Genomic DNA, 20,128 nt, shown 5'->3' with positions numbered 1-20,128 from the left:
AGAAGTCGGCGGGGTGAATTCCCCGCGTTACGCCATCCCCCGCGTTACGCCACGACTTACGTTATAGATGTGAAAGTGCTCCTGTTGGTACAAGTCTGGAACGCGTGACAGAAAGACGATGGTCGAGCAGGTGGCTGGTTTCAGCAATTATAGCTCAACTGTTGACCCTTGTTACCTCAAGCTTTAAAGTGCTGTGAGCTGAAGCACCCTTTGCAGGAGTATATATCTAAGAAGATTACGGAGTAATATATCTAAGAAGACTTAGCACTGGAATAGCACTGGAACCAAAATGTTGGGGGAAACGGACGTTCCCGTGGGATACGGTGGACTTTTACGCCCAAAAATGACGGGTTTTCCCCGAGGAACTGTCTAGCTTCCCGGTTGGCTCACGAGTCAGACAGTGGCGCCAGGCTATTGAAAGCCACTGACTGAGCTCAGCTGAAGCCCCTCAGCTCGTCAGGGTCTTGGGGTTTCCCCCAGGCCTACTCGAGTACAAATAGCGTACATAGGCCCGTAGATTAGGTTGTAATTCAATTGATTATACTCCGTATTGTACTGTTTTACTGTACTCTACTGTGAAGCTTCTGCTCCGTTGCCCGAAGAGACTGATTACGGTTGTCGGAGATTACCACACAAATTCGTGTGTAGTTCCCCGTATCCCGCAATTACCTCCAACATCAAGCATACTTGAAAGCCAGCCCTTTAACTCAGCATTCGAAGATGTCGTCAGAAATTGAGGCTCTGCGGCAACAGCTTCGGGCAGCGCAGCAACGCGAGGCAGATGCGCAACGACGTGAACAAGAAGCAGAACGACTCCGCGAAGAAGCAGAACAACTCCGCGAAGAAGAGCAACGACTCCGCGAAGAAGCAGAACAACTCCGCGAAGAAGACCGACAGCGCTACGAACGGAGGACCGGAAAGACCACGCTGCCCGAGTTCCTCGATGCATGCCATACTCACCTTTGCCTAGGTCTGACCATTCAACCTGATAGTACGCAGTCCACGCAAGGCGATGCCGCAAACGCACATAACAAACCGCGCCCTAAACGAATCTTGCCATGGCCAGAATTTGACTCGGAGCAGGCACGTACGTGGGTCGATTTGATGGAGTCAGAATTCGTCCTTGAACGACACTTTACCTCTTTGCATACACTGGAAGAGTCAGGAGAAGCCGTTCGCCGGCGCCAGATGGGGTCGGAGCTAGACCTTCATACCTTTGCTCGACTCACCTTGGAGGATCCGGTATCCCAGATCATCGAGCGGTTCTCTAAAGACAGCGTATTACGCCATCGTTTTGGTCTCAAAGGCTCAGTCAAGTTTGAAAACCACAGTAACACACTCAGTCCGGATCGAACAACAGAGGAAATGCAATCTCTTAGCATCGCTGATAACCCGCGACGGTCGGAACGCCTTCGAGCCCCTGCAAAAAAACCGGGACGGACTGATTCTTCCAAGTCATCGGAATCCGTAACGACAACTTCCCGTCCTCGCACAGATCAGTTCTGCGTTTACAATGTCGGTGGTGAGGGGGAGACTGAGCGCCGAGTGACCGCGCTGACGATCGAATACAAAGCTCCTCATAAGTTGACCTTAGGGCATATTTATAAAGGTCTTGCCGAGATGAACCTGGACGAGGTTGTGGAAGTAAGCAAGAATGAAAGTGTGACAATTCGCTGTCGTCGTTTGGTGGCCGCTGTGATCACGCAAGGCTTCTCATATATGGTGAAGGCTGGGGTGGAATATGGCGAGATCTACACTGGTGAAGCAACGATATTCTTGCGCATTCCTGACGATCCCTCGACCGTGTACTACTCTCTATCTGTTCCAAAAGGAGATGTCGGGGCGTCCACTGGCTGGGACGAGCGTGGAAACGAGCCCAATCGATTGCATATGACCGCGGTTGGTCAGGCTGTAGCGTTTACTCTTCGCGCGCTTAAAACGCCTCCACGCAGTGCACAATGGATAAGGAAAGCTCTGCGTCAGCTCAAGACATGGAATGTCGTCGTTAAGGAGGTCGAGGATGCCGTCGCCGATGACGAAGTTCCGTCTTCGGAGTATCGCCCTCCACCAAGGGTCACTCAGGATATTATACGGTCACCGATCCAATTCCGACCTCGCAGGAAGAACATATACGTGGGAAGTTGTGCTTCGGTGACGTCTTCTTTCAGCAGCGATGATGACAACCATCATCCCGACACACCAAGTCGTCCTCAACCGCCTCCAAAAAGCGGAAACCGTATTACTTTCCCCAACCCACCATCACAATCTACCGAACGTGGTGGGACCGAAGGTGGTGGGGAAAAGGGGGCTTCTAGCGAGACTCATCGGCAAAAGGACTTAGGTCGATTTTGTACGCCTAGCTGCCTAATGGGTATGGTAGATGGGGGAGAACTTGATTGGCGGTGTCCAAATGTCAAGGAACATGGAAAAAGTCGTCATCAACTCGACCGTAATACATTCATGCGACATATCCGCGAGTTGTTGCGCAATCAGCTTGACTATTGTGTGGCAATGAACGTTCATGGAGCTCGAGGAGCTTTTTTCAAGGTCAAGTTACCTGGATTTGGGTACACCGTTGCCGCGAAAGGCACCGGGATTGAGTGTGTTAAAGATCTGATGCACGAATCGACAATTTACCGTCATCTCCTTCCTGTTCAGGGGAAGTGCGTACCTGTGCACCTAGGAGAGACGAAAGTGGACAGTATATTATACTACGCAGGAGCCGTTCGTATTGTCTATATGATGTTTCTAAGCTTTGGAGGATTCCATTTACGATCGCCAATCTCACAAACTCTCGCTAACGACGCCATCTCCGGTCTGCATGCCATACATCAGTTGGGAGTATTGCAGGGTGATCCAGCAGCCCGGAACATTCTCGTCCACCCGGATCGGCCAGGAATTACCTGGATTGACTTTGAACGAGCCGAGTTCATACGCCCACGAGCGGTACTCGGAACTCTATCTCCAAATCGGAAACGAAAGCTTGGCTTGTCTCACAAAGAAGGGAAGTGTCAGAATGGAAAGAGCAGCAAGAAGATACCTGCATCAGAGATAGGTCAAGCTAAGACGGAGCTGGCGAGATTGGTGGTGAAGTAGGGAGTAGTCATTTCTACAGATGCTGACCTCATTCAGCCCAGAACGCGTATCAGGAGCCGAAGAAGTCAAATAGCAGGATGAACTCTCTCCGGAAGTCGTCACTAATGAGCCTCGTCACCGAAATTTCCGTACGAGACAAGTGCCAACTCAGCTCACGAGTTCAATAGACACAAATCACGAGTTCGACGCAGGAAGCCACCTCTCATTCCACAATTTCGACGCCAATTCCGGATGTGAATAACGCGGCAAGATCCGGTGTCTTGCATCCAGTAGGACAGCACTGCCTGGCGAGTATCCACTGGATCTCGCCAGGCAGTGCTGTCATACTGGATGCAAGACTAGGGCAGATCCAAAGAGCTCGAAGACGTCGAAGTATAGGACAAGATCTAAGTCAGAAATGGGATGACGGCTGCTAGGCGAGTTTCGTGGGCAAGGGCAGCTTTCCATTCCCATAGTTTCAGCAGAAAACGAGAGTGGTGGTGGTGGGTATGCTTTCTTCCAAGCCATTTGTTGTAGCCTCCTTGATTTCCTGGAGAATGCTTAGATTCGCCGCATCTTGATCTTTAAAGTCACTTAGCGTAGTTTGGAACATCAGAGAATATTGTCAATGACTTGGCAAATCGACGTCCATTTATTGGCAAGGACGTAGATGATTCTAGTACGGGTCTAAGAAACACTCTACGCCCTGCTAATGAAAACCTAATACAGTCATACATGAACAAGGAATTCAATGAAGTATGGATATATCTCCCTCGTTCTGTGAAGATGTCCGCCGTCTGCAAGGAAATGCTAGGCAGAAACGATGAAGGTCTCCACTAGGATGAGTAGGCAGACAGTCGAAGGGGTTGAGCATTGGCAAAGGAAAGCTGAACAGGTTTTTAGCTCTCTATCTTAGCATGGATTTGAAGCTTTTGCACGTGGGGCTACAATGGTTTTACACCGAGCAGAATTGTATAAGACAGAGCTTGATATTGTTGCTCCCCGCACATTTCAACAAAGGGAGGCAAAGGCTCGGGCACGGAAAAGCTTACAGAGTGGTGGTCAACTATATGCTCATGAAGCACGTGCAAAAAGAGAAGAGAAGGAAGCAAAGGCAAGGGCAAAGGCAGATGCGAAAAAGGTACGAGAGTCAGCTCAGGTAGCAAAACAGCTACTAAATATGGCTAAGCGGTCTGCAATTGAAGACCGCAAAGCAGAGCGTAAGCGTGTTGCAGACCGTAAAGCAAATGGTTTGAAGTCGCTTGTAGTGGTCTTACAGTATAAGGCATACAAGAGTAGCGACGACGAAGATGAAAATAGTGAAAATAGCTCTGTTAATTATATATTGTTCAGGTAGTTATCTATCACTACTACGCTATTACCTCGTTGATTCATATATATGTATATCATATTGATGCATACCCAAACTCGCTTTCGCATACCCAACTCGCTTTCGCCACCTACTCGCTTCGCTCATCACTGCGACAGATACGAAAACGAATACTACGCTATCACTGTACACGTGGACTTAGCTTTAACTGGCAGAAGAGCTGGCTAATATGATAGGAGCTTGAGGATATGTCATCGCGGCGCAAGTATTCCAAGTCCCGTCATGGCTGTTCACAGTACAAAGCGGCCCATGTCAAGATATGGAAGCCATATTTAACCACCCTAGTCCCCAACTAATTAAATGCAGTGCGACGTTGTCCAACCAACATGCGGCAAATGTATGAAGACTGGAAAGAATTGTGAATTCAAAACTATAGTTAATGCAAGGTTTTCAAACACCCTGTCTGCATCATATACTCAGAGTTATCCAACAAATCCACCGCTATTGACAACGGCCCCGCCAGATAGGAGGGCAATTGCTCCAGAGAATGCCTCATGGGATGAATTAGAGCTACTGCATCATTTTTCAACAGCCACCTACGCAACATTGGCCAGTCGAAATGATCTTCGCCGAATGTGGCAAACCCAGGTTCCTAGGATGGCGTTGAAGCATAGATTTCTAATGCACGGCATTTTCAGTGTCACAGCATTACACCTGGCTCGCTCCCTTCCGGAAAACAAATCTTCATACATTGACAGAGCCATCCGCCACCACAACATCGCCCTTCAGGAATTCACCTTAGAATTGCGGGGCATTAATCAGGAGAACGGCACATCATTATTTACTTGTGCAGCCCTAACTGGTGATTCGCGCTCAGTCTCGCCATATCAAGACCGCATGAGGAGCCGACTGGATCCATCGAGGAACTCACAGACATCTTTATGCTCCTACGAGGCGCACCGTTGGTCCTAGCGGAAATGTGGACCTGGATTCGAGAAAGCGAGATTGCGCCCTTGTTCGCAGGCAGACGGCCAGACGACTCGATTGTATTATCGGACGATGTTTAAACGCCATTAAACTGCATGAAGATCGGAATCAGCTAATGTCGAGGTCGGATTCTGATAGGCATATATACACCCTTGCCATTCAGGGGTTGAAGGGGTGTTTTAAGCTGATATCGTCGAAGGATCGGGACAACGGGATGGTGTTTGTAGTTGGCCTATCTCTGTTAGTCAGGAGTATATTGCGTTCCTCCGCTTCCATCAGCAGATGGCTTTAGTGATTCTTGCGCACTATGCTGTTATCCTTAATGAAATCAGAGATACGTGGTGGTTGATGGGATGGGGAAGTAAGCTGATTCAAGAATTGGATCAAGTCGTGGAAGAGAGTGGAAGAGTCTGCTGGTGTGGCCCATGGAGAAGATTGTCGTGGGAAGGTGAATATAGTTAGTGTTTGTATATCACAACAACAAGAGAGCTACAAGCATAGCCAAAGCAGTTCTAAATAGATTGTTTATATTGCCAGCGCGGTTTCTACTTGACCACAGTACGCTACGCTACCAAGAAGACGTGAACAAGCTGACATGCGTCACAGTGAGGTTGCCGCCCAGTCCACACAGCGCAGAAGTTCATCTTATACATCCTGCTTCCTAACCCAACGCATCCCACCAAATATGCTCCTGTTGGTATATCTATCGTGCCACATGCCACCTCCCCGCCCATCGCCACATCTCTCAAGCACACCTACCACCATCAGCCAGCCCCTCTGGCGATATTACAGAGCTTGACCAAAACAAAAATCATCTTTTCTAGAAGAAAAAAAAAAAAACGCCAGAATGCCAAATAAGTTTTCAAATGATGTAAACGACCCAAATGCAAACCCAACCCATGATTCCCAGCTTAATAAAGTCAAGCATTCCGCGAACATGCGCGCCCAAGAAACAGTGGTGTTGAAAGAGATATACGGGTCCAGAAAACTCCGCCGCCATGTGGTTATATAAACGCAGGATATGTGAATGACCGATCTGTCAGTCTCTAGCAATAGCGCACGTAAATATGAAGAGTAGCCTCGTTAGGTGATGACCGGCTTGGATGAGACGGGCTCGACCTTGGTGCTGGGGTTCGGTTTGCTACCAGATGTGTCGCTGCTAGCTGCCCTGGCCTTGGCTGCGGCCAAGATCTTGTGGTGCATATCTTCGAGAGCGCGACCCTGAGGTTTAGGGTCTAGTGGCCACTGAGAAGCAACATAGGTCCTGTAGAACGTTAGTACTTGATTCAATATACCCAATATACCCAGTGAGTGATCCGACTTACCAAAAGCTTGGCCTCAGGGCAGACACGTCCTCGTCTGCCTCTAGGCTATCAATGAAGTTTCCAATAGTGACCAATTCGTTCTTCAAGAGGTTCGCACGCTCCTTCTGAGACTTGATCTTCTCTTTAGTAGCACCCCCGACCCGTCGGAAAGCATCCTTCATTGGTCGGAAAATGACTCGCAACATTTGATCCTGCTCGTGGTTGCTGCTGCTTGAGCCATTCTCAGACTTGCGGTGCTTGTGGCGATCAACACGGTCATCATCTGCAGCACTATGCTTGCGCTTGAGATCGGGCTTGTGTCTGTGATCCTCGTGACTCGAACGGCTCCTCTCGTGACGATGATCGCTCATGCGGTCACGTCCTTCAGATTGACGATGGGCCTTGCGGATCTGTGGCGCCGGTGACGCAGATACAGAGGCGCTATGTTCGGCTCGGCGAATACCATTCTTCTTGTTATTCCGATGGTGATTTTCAACGGCTCGTCGGGCAGCTTGGTCATCCGAGTATCTTGCTTTCAAGACAGATAGGAGGTAATCAGCTCGTCGAACAAGATGCACGGCCCCAGGTGACTTGGCCGTTGTATCTTCACCTTGTATACGCAGCTCTTTTTTGTCCACGCGATGCTCTTCGAGGAAGAGCTTTTCTTGTAGCCCTAGTTCACGGTCATCCCGAATATCTGGCCAGGCTCCATAACCATGGCGATGAATGCCAACAAGTAACATGCCGTCTTCTTTCGCACCCCACTCGCAAGAATAGTGCGCGGCCTTTGAAGCCTCGGGAACGCGGAACTTTCCAAAGTCAGAAAATGCTTCAATGACCTCTTTCAGCATTCTCATCTCGCCCGGCCGTTCAATCACAGTCTCTGCATTTAAACGCTTTACCCCAAGAAAATCAAACAGGACAGCTTTCTTGTCTTTCTTCGTAAGAGCCTTGTTAGACTCTCGTTCTTTAGCCTCCATCTCAGCACTAGCTGCCTTCAAGCGTTTGTCACTCTCGTCAATGATAGACTGCAGCGTGGCCTTCAACATGCCGTGGTCACGGCCCACAAGGCGAGCATCCTTGATCAACTCGTCCGGTCGGTCATCAATAGAGCCATAGCGTAGGAAAGCTTTGAAGAGCCATCTAGCTTCTTTCTCATTGAGTTCTCTCTTCGGGTCCACCTTGTCGGCCTCCTTGAGCTCAAGTTCCTCTTGTTTGGCTAGGTCTCGTTCGCGCTTCTTTGCCAAACGTTGCTCACGCTCCTGTTCGGCAGTGACCTTTAATGCAGCCTTTCGAGGTGCGTTTTCCTCGACGACCCTAGCCAAGTACTCTTCATGGGCCTTCTTTTCTTCCTCAGCTTTAATCCCCTCGAGCTGATCCTTCGGGATAATGTCATCCCACTCAAGGTCGAGCTTTACGTCGGTGTATTCGAAACTTCTCAAGAAGTCCTCTCCTCCATCGGCGACCATGCCCTCGGGAACTTCCGTCTGGTGCTCTTCGGCATTTTCAAGAATAGAGTCGATATCCAATTCCTCCAATTTCTTCTGGTTGCCTGACTGTTCAAACATCTTCTGGCCTCGTTTCTTAAGAATGCGTGATATATCATCCGAGGATTTTGGCTCTTCAATTTTCCCAGCTTTCTGTGCCTTCTCCCGGAGTTGGTTCATTTCCTTGTCTGTGACGCCGCGCTGAATAGTGATGAATTCTAACATGAGCTTATTGCGTGCGCGCTCAAGAATCTCTTCCTCAACGGTTTCCTTAGAAAGTAGTCGATAGACACTCACTGGCCGCTTTTGTCCAATTCGATGAGCACGTGCCATAGCTTGGAGATCCGCCTGCGGATTCCAGTCAGAGTCGAAAATGATAACAGTATCTGCAGTCATGAGATTAATGCCAAGACCACCGGCACGCGTTGAAAGCAAAAAGCAAAAGTCCTGGCTGTCGTCTGCATTGAAATGATCAATGGCTAGCCTTCTTGGGCCAGAAGCCATGGTACCATCAAGTCTTTGAAAAGCGTGCCCGCGTAATTGCAAGTAGTCTCCAAGGATGTCGAGCATTTTTACCATTTGACTGAAAATTAGAACACGGTGATTGTCCTTTTTGAGCTTCGTCAACAATCGATCCAAAAGCATCATCTTGCCACTGCTAGCAATGAGCCCTTTCAGCATGTCCTCGCGTCTGTCCCCCCCTTTCAAAATTTTATCCTCGGCGTTGGGGAACATGTATGGATGATTACTAGCCTTCTTCAATTCCATCATGATGTTGAGAAGAGATTGCTTTTGGCCCTTTGAACCTTCGTTGAGTGCGGCGTAGTTCCGAGTTAAAATATTTTTATAGTACTCCAATTGTACATCAGATAGTTCAACTCGGATGATCTTCTCAGTCTTTGGAGGAAGATCATTCTCAACCTTCTGCTTTGTCCGGCGCAAAATGTATGGCTGAATCTTAGTCGTCAATGCCGCAATCTTTTCTCCCGCGGCTTCCGAGGTCAGGTCCATATCGTCCTCAATATCAACCTCGCCAGGCATCAAGAAATCCATGAGCGCGGAAAGTTCGCCGAGTGTATTTTGCACTGGGGTACCAGTAATGAGCAGCCGACTGGGGGTTTTGAAATCCAAAAGTCTCTGGTAGAGCTGAGATTCTCTATTCTTCAGACGGTGCGCTTCGTCAACCGCCATGAATTGCCACTTGATCTGGCCTAAAAAGTTGGCATCAGCCAAGATGTATTCGTAGGAAGTGAGCAAGACATTGAACTTTGGCTTGCGAACATCCCCGCCCGACAAAAGTTCGCAGTCTCTTATAATACTGCGGGACGACTCTTTGCCATTGTAGACTACATAGTTGGTGTCTGGTGCCCAGAAATCGAAGGTATCACCCCATGCTGGCATTGTTGACAAAGGGACGATGACTAAGAATGGGCCATTCTGATTTCGGTCATGGCGTAGCCAACTCATGAACGAAACTGTCTGCACAGTTTTCCCGAGACCCATCTCGTCAGCGAGAATGACATTTTTGTTCTTGCTCCAATTGTATGCAAGAAAATTGAGTCCTGTGATCTGGAAGTCTCGAAGCTGGCCACCCTTGATATAGGATGGTTGTTCACGGATTGGGACATGTGAACGTCGCGTATTCGAATTGGATTCAGACTTATCTGAAGTTAGTATTTGGGAAGTGCGGTTTAAATACCCGTCGATTTTGTCCTGAGCAATTTCACCAATGAGAGTTTCCGATTCCCATGTACATGAGTCGTAGTAGAGGCTTTTCCATTTGACGTAGTATTCCGCTCCATCATCCCCGTCTCTAACACCGATGACTCTCTCAACTTTGGTATAGTCAAGGAGGGCATCGGCGTCTCGTTCTCTGTCTAGCATCCACTTCTCTTTTTCTTCCGGCTGAACATCAGGGTCGGTTGCAAAATAGACGTCTTGTAGGACAACTTTTCGATAATAGTTCTCCAGCCGTCGGTGACCTCGGACAGTGCCCAAATAAACTGCATCCTCCCATGTGGCATGGTAATATGACTTCCCTTGCCATTTAACGTAATACTCGAAGTCATCACGTGTTGAGCCCGACAGACTGATGTCGACACCGTCCTTCGGCCTGTGTTTGAGAACAACTTCGATATAAGGAGAATTATCCTCATATCCCTCAAGCGCTTGGGTGGGCGTCATCATCTCTGAATCTTCCTCATCAGCTTCGCTTTCTTGGTATGCCCCAGCGGAGACCTGCGCCGCGCGACGGTTGCTCCATCTGGCAGCAGGTACTGGTAGTGTATCCAGTTGCCGGCGCCGGTTCTTCTTTATTAGACTCCGGGCACGAGAGCCACCGTATGTGTCGGATTCGGAGTCATTCGATGCTGACCGAAATACTGGAGTCTCCCGTTTAGAAGCTAGAACGACGAGTATCAGCAACGGCGGCGACGGCAGGTGTAGATGGACTGAGCTTACTTGGTCGAGATTTTTCTGCTTTCCGCCTCTTTCGTGGGGCAACGTCTGAAGCAGTAGCATAGTGATCTTCATCATCATCATCATCGCTATCAATCTGAAAACATTTAGCATACACGCTCAGGTATTGCAGGTTGGATATATCTCACTATGGTGCGATGCTGGACAGGCCGGCCCTGGTTATGTCGCGTTAAAAACTAGTCCCACAGACAGTCTGACATTGATACATACACTTCTGCGCAATCCATATAGCTCCGGATTGGCTTTTATATGCTCATCGTCCTCTATCCCCAATTTTCTCTTTGTTGGGCGTCGTGAATCGTGGGATGACGAACGGTCCATGCGCGGGTGATGAGGGGCTACTGTCCGCATGCCCTCTTCCGCATCGAACTCGTCATTATCAGATCCCTTGTCGTTGTCATCTTCTGATTCATCGGAAGGTTCGGTGTCCTCGGCGGCGAAATCGGATTGGTGATGTGGTGTGCTGGATGGCGACGGCGAGGCTTCTGCCGCTGGGGCTTCACGTACTTCAGATAAGTCGCTTCCCGAGTTGTCTGAAGCAGCATCGTTGGCGACCGAGATATCTCCAACAGGAGAGTGGTATCCATTGGACATTGGGATGGAAGTAGTCGTGTCCATATTTTCTGACGGTGACGAGCTGCCTGCTATAAGACGGTAGTGTCAGCGTAAATAACCTTCCAAATGATGCAATCGGCATCGGGTTCACACGGTGTAGTGCATCTGCTATCTGTGACCGTAAATCGATATGCACAGCATCTAAAACACATCTAAATGCCTTCATATCCTCGCCGGCGCATTGCATTCGATGATGTATCAGAATGAGGCTGATGAGTTGCACTCGGGGTAGTGGACACACGCGCTCCCAAAGCGCTCGCTCAAGTGAGTACAAAATCTGATAGAAACCTCAGAGAGTGTGTATTCATCAACTTAGACGCTTCTACATGTCCAAGAACCTGAACAATATAGCTGTATAGAAGACGGCGTAACTGTGAGCGGGCGGTAGGCACGGTGATAGCCTGGGAGCAACTGGAGCGCAATAAGGCGGCAAAAGAACTTTGGAAAAAGAATACTTACAAGCCATAATGAAAAGGCCTTCCAGGCAGCTTAATCAAAAGGTATTATCCGTCAATGACTGGTGGAATTGGTGGTTGTCGTACATGAAGGAGACGTTCGCTTCATTCACAGTGAAGACCGTGAAGCTGGACTGGACTACCCAGTGGTTACATTCAACATGAAGACTCGCTTACACCGGAATTAGCGCGGGCCGTTTCACACGAATGAGCACAGATCAAAAGGATTTTGTCATCGCGAGGACCCACGCTACCACCAAACAAATCTCGACGCCAAAGTCACAAACCCGACATTCTCCAAAATCGAAATATAAATTATTTTTGTCGCTTTGCCACAAATATTCGACGTTGTCCTTGAAATAAATAGGGGCCCAAACCAGCAAATACCCGGCTCGTTTGAGTGGCTCTTAAGCCGAAGAACCCAAGATGGCTGATAAACTTACCAGGTATGCCACGCCGCCGCTCACGACTTTAGAAGCATAACCCCAGGCAGCTCACTGGGTATTATTGGGTTGTCTTGCTGTGATATATACTGATTGTTTGATTTGAATAGAATCGCGATCATCAATAGCGACAAGGTGCGAAACATATTGCCACCATGGCTACCCCACTACTACCCCGCGTTGAAGTTTAAGGGATCACAAATGCTAATTAAGCCCGTCGCATACAGTGCAAGCCGAAGGTATATACATTTGTTCGAACGATAATGGTATGGCACTAATGATGGAAATAGAAATGTAGGCAAGAGTGCAAGAAATCGTGCCCTGTTGTTCGCAGTGGTCGCCTCTGTATCGAAGTCGACGCCTCATCGAAAATCGCTTTCATATCCGAGACACTCTGCATAGGATGTGGTATTTGCCCCAAGAAGTGCCCATTTGGCGCAATCAACATCATCAACTTGCCGACCAACCTCGAGTCTCAAGTTACCCATCGTTATTCCGCGAATAGCTTCAAGCTGCATCGCTTGCCCATGCCAAGACCCGGACAGGTGCTTGGTCTTGTCGGAACCAACGGTATCGGAAAGAGTACGGCCTTGAAGATCCTGAGTGGAAAGCTCAAGCCCAATCTCGGAAGATTCGAAAACCCCCCAGACTGGGAAGACGTCATCAAATACTTCCGTGGCTCGGAACTACAAAGTCTGTGTACCCTGTGAAAGTGGAGGAAGCAAATGTTCTGACAAAGGCTACAGACTATTTCACGAAACTCCTCGAAGACGACCTCAAGGCTGTTGTAAAGCCCCAATATGTCGACCAAATCCCCAAAGCTGTGCGAGCACCGGACAAGTCGGTCCAGGCCTTGATCGAGGGCAGGTCTCAGATGGACAACCTCAAGGAAGTCTGTGATGTTTTAGGTGAGCAGATATATTCATTTATATTGACTCTGTTGTACTAATTACATACAGAGTTGAATCATGTTATGGATCGTGATATCAACCTTCTTTCTGGAGGAGAGCTTCAGCGTTTCGCCATCGGAACAGTCTGTGTCCAGCAAGCCGATGTCTACATGTTTGACGAGCCGTCGTCCTACCTGGATGTGAAGCAGCGTCTGAGTGCAGCCAAGATCATCCGCTCCCTTCTCAAATCATCTAACTACGTGATCTGTGTCGAGCACGATTTGTCCGTGCTGGATTATCTTTCCGACTTCATCTGTGTGCTCTACGGCCGCCCAGCAGTGTACGGTGTTGTTACTATGCCTGCATCGGTCCGTGAAGGCATCAATATTTTCCTGGATGGCCATATCCCAACCGAGAACTTGCGTTTCCGAGACGAGTCCTTGACTTTCCGCATCGCAGAAGCCGGAGACGAATTCATAGTTGATCGTTCGCGCGCCTTCCAATACCCGTCCATGGAGAAGACCCTAGGAAACTTCCATCTTACGATTGACGACGGTGACTTTACGGACTCGGAAATTATTGTGATGATGGGAGAGAACGGAACGGGAAAGACGACATTCTGTAAGATGCTGGCTGGCGCTACAAAGCCCGATGGCAATAGAAAGGTCCCCGACATGAAGATCAGCATGAAGCCCCAGAAGATCACACCTAAGTTTGACGGCAGTGTTCGCCAGCTGTTCTTCAAGAAGATCAAGACTGCGTTCCTTTCTCCCCAGTTCCAGACTGATGTTGTCAAGCCGTTGAAGCTCGAGGATTTCATTGACCAGGAAGTGAAGAACCTGTCTGGCGGAGAATTGCAACGTGTGGCTATCGTCCTCGCCCTTGGTATGCCGGCTGATATTTACCTAATCGATGAGCCGTCTGCCTACCTCGATTCCGAGCAGCGTATTATTGCTGCTCGCGTCATCAAGCGATTCATCATGCACTCGAAGAAGACAGCCTTCGTTGTGGAGCACGATTTCATCATGGCAACTTATCTCGCCGACCGTGTCATCGTCTTCGACGGTGAGCCAGGAATTGAGGCTCGCGCTCATACACCCGAGTCCCTCCTTACTGGTTGCAACAAGTTCCTCAAAAACCTTGATGTTACCTTCCGCCGTGACCCGACCAACTTCAGGCCACGTATTAACAAGCTGAACTCTCAGCTGGACCAGGAACAGAAGTTGAGTGGAAACTACGTAAGCATTTTCCATCCATATACCCAAGAATGTACTAACGAGGCCTAGTTCTTCCTGGATGAGAATAAGAGTTGAAAAGGGCACTCAATATAAAAACACACCGGCTTTAGATGCATCATTAGGCGTTACTGGGTTGGCATCAGGAGCGGTATTACATAGAGGGGGTTCTCCTGGGTTGGCTGAGGAGGAAGAGGTTAACGAAGAAGACGATCCGGATGACTAACGATAGCGGCGGCGCTCTATCCCCTGTTGCCTGGTCCTACACTGATAGCTGTTCTCTTTACTGCACATGGTATAGATTGAGGGGCAATGAATGAAGCGGATGAGTGCCGTCTGGGTGGTGATTTAAAGCTAGCATGGAGAACAAAAATCTTCTACTGTTGGCATCGTCATTCATATTAAGTATTCCGAAATGGATTCATTTACGGCTTTAAAACTAGTTCATCGAATAAAAGCAAAGAGATACGATATACACACCAGATGTCCCACTAGTTGTCCCTGGGCTTTATGATCGTGATTTGGATATCTCTTTTGGTGCAGTTAAAGATTGGCTAGAATAGAACTGTCATATGGCCGAGGTTATCGTGTTGGGCCGAAAATGTTAACTTAGTACGTACAGGTCTTGTACAGTGCCTTCCGATGGCATGTTAGTTCCCTACTCTTCTTCAATTTCGCCTTCTTCGCTTCCTGAGTGTACGGCTGGATCCTCCTTTGGCGGCAATGTTGTGGTTGGCGTCTTAGCCTTCAAGGCACGGTCCTGTGCGGGAGACTCTCGTGGCGGGGTTCGTTCCCTCCTTGTCCTCTATAGAAATGTAATGTTAGGGCAATGTTCTTACTATATCACAAATGTTGTTACGTGGTATCGTGGGAGTTATAATATGTCATTTCTCCAACCCCACCATCGGCCGGGAGTCTCTTTGAGCTTAGCTTCTTTAACCACAACAACAACTATTGTTTGAAACCTCGAGAGCAATACTCTTAGAGATCTTGTTGGTCAAGCATACCTACTCCTAATACGGGGAGGCCAGACGGCCGAAATTGTGATCACGCTGAGCACAGTTTTTAGAAAATCGACGAACCTTAGAATCCCTTTTGCTACCCCCGCTTTCAAGGTCACTGTCAGCCCTTCTACGCCTGACCGAACTCGGCCTCTCATCACCATAGGGCAACTCATCAATGCTACCCCTTGGGTCACCTCTCCTCCTATAGAGCCTCTCGCGGTCGTCATCTCGCTCTCTCTTGTCGCGGGGATCCCTCTCATGGTGATCGAGAGGATCATCACGCCGGCTTCTGTGAGACCTATCAAAGTCGCGATCCCTTTCAGACCGATCGCTTCCTCGGCGGGCAGGTGAGAGTAGAGTATCTGCAACGTTACCTTTGCGGTAGTTCTTCTCACGATCGGCGATAGCCTTGCGTCTGTCTGCCTCGTATGCATCGGGCTCGGGGCTGCGACTTGGCCTAGCATGGCGGACACCATTTCGGTGAGATCTCTCACCTCTATCCCTGTCAATTCTCTCTCTTTCCCCATCTCGATAGCTTGATCTCTCGATAGACTCTCTGTCACGGCGCTTGGCTCGATCTCTCTCATCATTTTCCTTGTCTTTCAAACGACGAATAACCTTATCGAAAGCAGAGCGGCGTAGATCATCAATGGGAAGGGCAAGGTACTCTCCTGATCGCTCAATGCGAGGCTTAACCTTCTCATAAGTGTCATCCGCCTTGATTGGAGGCTCCAGATGTTTCATGTAAGATCGCAGGTCATCTACAGCACGGCGTTGCTTTCGCTCTGCCATATGTTTGTCGTCTTCATTTCGACGAGATACCTTCTCATGCAGCTATAATCTGTCAGCAAAGCACGCGGAACCCAAAGATTTTGATTCAACTCACCCTTCCAAATATCAAAGACAAAGCGTCTCGATCGATGTTAGCAGTACGCCGGTCTGTTTGCATAAGGGTAAGGAACTCCTCAAAGGTGGTCTTCTGCTGTATCTCAAAACGTTTGTCCTGTAAGGCGTTAATAAAGGTAAACTCGACGGAAAAAGGGGGATTACAAACATCCAACACGTCCAATATATCATTCCGAGTTCCACGCAAGGCTCGTTCCTCTTCTTCAACAATGTCCCAAAACAAATCCAGTGGCGTAGAGCCTGGTTGACCGAGCATATTGGTGTACCTTTCGTCAGATTGAACTAAGGGGTATACTTGACTCCATTTAGCCCCAGCCTTGATCTTTCCAGCTTTCCTCAAGTCATTCAGAAGGTCAATGAAGCGGTCGCGGTTCTGGCGTTCTCGTCTCGATTTCTGATTTTTCTGCTGTTGGCGAGCATCGTTGAATGTTCTCTCCAGAGACTTGATATGATTCTCGAAAGCGGTCAACATATCAGATTTCGTGAGTGTCTGAAATTTCTCATCACCTTTGAATCGCTGGTTTGATTGGATGATACCTTGTGCCTCTGCCCATCTAGTGTACGGTTCCAGGTTAAGACCATGCATGATCTCAACAAGCTCGTCCATAGCGGCCCTGCGAGTTGAAGCCTCGCGCTCCATGTTTGTCTTCTTTAACTCAATAATGTAATCTTCGAATAGTTGGCGCCGCTCATTGTCGTCGTCTGTGGACCTGAAGATCGTTTCGCCTTCAATGATAGGTCTAACAGTCTTCCAGCGTGAATAATGCTTGATCTCAGGGTGACTTCGCAGCATAGTGCTGAAATCCGTACGAAGCTTGGTAAGCCTCTCCTTCGCCCGATCCTTTTCTTCTAGGCGCACCTCGACCGCGAATTTCTCAAAAGCCGCCTTGCGATCTTTTGGATCTTTCAAAGCTCTGTATTGTGGATCTCTGATAATCGCGCGCATGGCCTCTTCCCAAGTCCAATCCGGCCTCACTCCGCTTCGTCGGAGAAGCTTCAAAAACGCTGTCTCTGCTTCTTCGAAAGTTGAATAGTCGGGGTCGGTATTTGCGGGCACGAACACTTGGGCTCTGCTTCCGTTGACATCGTTGCCATATGCGATTTGACGAGCTTCGCCAACCGGCTCTCTGTCGCGTGGCTGATCGTACTGCGAGAAACCTCCTCCAGCAACAAATTTCGGGGCACTAAATAGATCAGATCGGCATATATAAGGTGGATAATAAGAAGTGTAACTTACGATGGCGTCGCGGCTTGCGCAGGAACAGCTTCTTTCGAAAGCGCATCCTTGAAGACCGCGGGCATCTCCCACGAGCTCTGTTTGCTTTCGGTATTATACCAGTATTTACGGCCACCTTCAGCAGTGTATTCCTTCCATGGTTGATCGGCCAGAGCGCGCTGTTTTGTGTTAGCTTATTTCAATGCCTAATACCGTTGTTTATCTTACCTCCACTACAGTCATGAGCTCCTCAGGTTTGGTCCACTGGGTCGCTTTGGTGATAGTGTTGTAGTAATACACTCGCCCTTCGGCATTGCGCGCCTCTTGCCAAAGGCCCGGAGGGGCCATGTGCCCATTGATGCCGTTCATTATTCTGGTTGATGTTGATGGAATAACGTTACGGAAAATGTTAGGACTATCAAAGTATTTGGAGGTCGCCTGCGCTAGTGGTCTCGAAGGTCAATTTGCGGCGTAGTACACCTGGAAGGCGTTATCCAATCAAGATTGTGATACGGCAGTAGCCACCGTGCCAGGAACTTAAAGGAGAGATGCAACAATGCACTTCGGATTCACAATAAGCCACAACTAACACCTGAATTTAATCCAAGCGACCTTTGCGAGGCTGGAGCATAAAATTGCAGAAATCATTTATGTTTTGTTTTGGAGTCAGCTTACCGACTTCTGTTCTGTCCTGTATATATATTACAGGGAGGGGGGTATATAAGCTTTGAGAATCGAGATGTCTGACGATGACCATCCACAACAGTCTCGTGGCAGCTTGGAATTTGTGGAAACTTCAATTATTCAGACAATTGTCCCGGAATTTACAGAATTAAGTCTTGAAGAAGGGCTGCGGACTTCACTTGCAAAAAATGGCGATGTAGAAGCGGCTCTTCAGGACATGGCCCTGAGGCAAACCATATTCTTTGGTGAGTAAATGATTGGCTCATCGAAAATTCATATCTTACTTATCACTAGATTATAGATGAAATATTGAATGTCTATGTTGTTTTACAGACACCACATTTGGATGAAAGGGCTGTTCATCGATACCTTGACCGGCTGGTGGTCACGGTAGATGCCAACGTTGTCAATGCACTGACAGATCCACAAGGCCAGTCCGGTCATGAATTGATTTATTCAGGATCAAATGATCAGCTCAAAGATGCACCTGTTATCATTAAAAGTCCCGGGGAGGACGATAAAACGAGTCTTTTAGTGGTCTGGAAGTTCCCAGTCCCTCTCACAAGGCCTGGTAGGCTGCGCCTCCAAAGCCCTTCCGTCGTCTTTTCAATTTCCGCGAACTTAAAAACAGCAAAGCAGCTGAAGGCGATGATTCGGCAGAACGAATACCTGCCCAGTCAGATGCCTTCAGGAATCAACCTGTTTGAATCCTTCAACGGGGATCCGGCTCTTGGAGATGCCATGCCCCGCCTATCTGCTCTACGGGTCTCACGGGTTAAACCAGTTTCACCAGGCGAGGCTGATTCTCTCAGCCCATTGAGGATAGCACCTGCGCGCCCTCTTAAGATATTACCTGCATTCCAACTACGAGCACGTTATGCAAGACCAAACAACACACAAAGCAACCCTTGCATTTTCGCCTCCTTAGACATAGAGGCCACCCCATGGGCTGGCAACTCCCTCAGCTTGTCGTCAATTGATTTTAAGCTTACTGACGGAAACGTTGAAGATCTGAACACAGCCCCTGATATGGCACTTCCCATGGACTGCCTTCCAAAAGACGATGTCACCTTAGTATATCGCCTCTCACGCACTCCTCTGGAGCAATCTTCAAACCCAGTAAAGCCGCTACGCGTCACCGTCACTGGCACCGTCTGCGTCTCTTCCAACTGCCTGCCAAAAATCACCATGATTTGGGCCACAAGCGTTGACTTCGCGCCCCCCCTGAACCCCGGCTTCGGAAACCCAAGCGCAACCATCCAGCGCGACCACCGCTCAGCCCAGCTAAGCATATCCTCCAACCACGAGGCCCTAAACACCTCGCTCGCCGCATCCCGACCCGATGCTCTTCCCACCATCGAATTCACAACCAAACACCAGCGTTCCCTCTCCGTCCCCGACTTTGGCGTCACCATGACCTTCACCGCCCCAACAACCCCAATCTACCAAGGCGACTTCTTCACCTGGACCGTCTTCGTCGTGAACCGCTCTGACCACTCGCGCAAGCTGGCACTCATCCCGATCGCAAAGCGTAGAATCCAATCCTCTTCGCACCACCGCGCCCCGACGAACCGGCCGCTCTCAAGCTCGTACACACAGCAGAAAGCAGCTTCTGGCGGCGCCAACACCGACATCGCGGACGCAGTGCTCGACGAGAATATCCTACACGCCGCGCAGAAGGGCGCCGGCATCGAGTGCGCCGACATCATATGCTACAGCACCGACGTTCGTGTTGGCCCCCTGGCACCCAGCGCATGTCACATGACCGAGCTGCGGTTTATTTCGCTCCAAAGCGGGGTGCTGGGCCTGGAGGCGGTGCGAGTTGTGGATTTGGGGACACAGGAGCATGTTGATATCAAGGATCTGCCGAGTATAGTTGTTTCTGGGGCTAAATAAATATAAATCATTTATAGAGGTTTAAATCCTCCTACTACTCCCCCAAGATCTCTCTTCAAATGTTCCCGCTCGAGTCCCCCAAGTGATTTCCAAATAATGTCTAATGCAATACCCCGCAATCCA

At 49.0% G+C, this 20,128-nt stretch overlaps 5 protein-coding genes across 5 annotated transcripts; 3 read left to right on the top strand and 2 right to left on the bottom strand.

Moving 5' to 3' along the window:
* Positions 1-720: 720 nt before the first annotated feature.
* VC83_01140 (uncharacterized protein) lies at positions 721-3,096 on the top strand (the record flags this gene model as incomplete). Its single annotated transcript, XM_024464825.1, has 1 exon — positions 721-3,096. One exon carries the CDS (start codon positions 721-723, stop codon positions 3,094-3,096), a length of 2,376 nt encoding a protein of 791 aa, XP_024327968.1.
* A 2,825-nt stretch (positions 3,097-5,921) lies between these two features.
* VC83_01139 (uncharacterized protein) lies at positions 5,922-11,960 on the bottom strand. The gene is made up of 6 exons (XM_024464824.1): positions 11,736-11,960; positions 10,872-11,305; positions 10,790-10,816; positions 10,644-10,737; positions 6,718-10,585; positions 5,922-6,656 (listed from the first exon to the last, which is right to left on the bottom strand). Exons 1-6 carry the CDS (start codon positions 11,740-11,742, stop codon positions 6,476-6,478), a joined length of 4,611 nt encoding a protein of 1,536 aa, XP_024327572.1. The 5' UTR covers positions 11,743-11,960; the 3' UTR covers positions 5,922-6,475.
* A 197-nt stretch (positions 11,961-12,157) lies between these two features.
* Positions 12,158-14,377, top strand: RLI1 (Fe-S cluster-binding ribosome biosynthesis protein; the record flags this gene model as incomplete). The annotated part of the gene is made up of 7 exons (XM_024464823.1): positions 12,158-12,177; positions 12,285-12,309; positions 12,402-12,413; positions 12,465-12,867; positions 12,921-13,082; positions 13,134-14,302; positions 14,351-14,377. The coding sequence occupies 7 exons, from the start codon at positions 12,158-12,160 to the stop codon at positions 14,375-14,377; spliced, it is 1,818 nt and encodes a 605-aa protein (XP_024327571.1).
* A 935-nt stretch (positions 14,378-15,312) lies between these two features.
* On the bottom strand, positions 15,313-17,837 carry VC83_01137 (uncharacterized protein; the record flags this gene model as incomplete). Its single annotated transcript, XM_024464822.1, has 4 exons — positions 17,654-17,837; positions 16,358-17,604; positions 16,190-16,306; positions 15,313-16,137 (listed from the first exon to the last, which is right to left on the bottom strand). The coding sequence occupies exons 2-4, from the start codon at positions 17,153-17,155 to the stop codon at positions 15,313-15,315; spliced, it is 1,740 nt and encodes a 579-aa protein (XP_024327578.1). The 5' UTR covers positions 17,156-17,604; positions 17,654-17,837.
* Positions 17,838-17,874: 37 nt separating this feature from the next.
* VC83_01136 (uncharacterized protein) lies at positions 17,875-20,031 on the top strand. The gene is made up of 2 exons (XM_024464821.1): positions 17,875-18,354; positions 18,411-20,031. Exons 1-2 carry the CDS (start codon positions 18,165-18,167, stop codon positions 20,003-20,005), a joined length of 1,785 nt encoding a protein of 594 aa, XP_024327577.1. The 5' UTR covers positions 17,875-18,164; the 3' UTR covers positions 20,006-20,031.
* The last annotated feature ends 97 nt before the right edge of the window (positions 20,032-20,128 follow it).

The sequence above is a fragment of the Pseudogymnoascus destructans genome (genome assembly GCF_001641265.1).
Source record: "Pseudogymnoascus destructans isolate 20631-21 unplaced genomic scaffold scaffold_2, whole genome shotgun sequence".
Taxonomy (NCBI): Eukaryota; Fungi; Ascomycota; class Leotiomycetes; order Thelebolales; family Thelebolaceae; genus Pseudogymnoascus; species Pseudogymnoascus destructans.
Note: the sequence above shows the minus strand (reverse complement) of the source record. Positions and strands in the feature narration are given on the sequence as shown.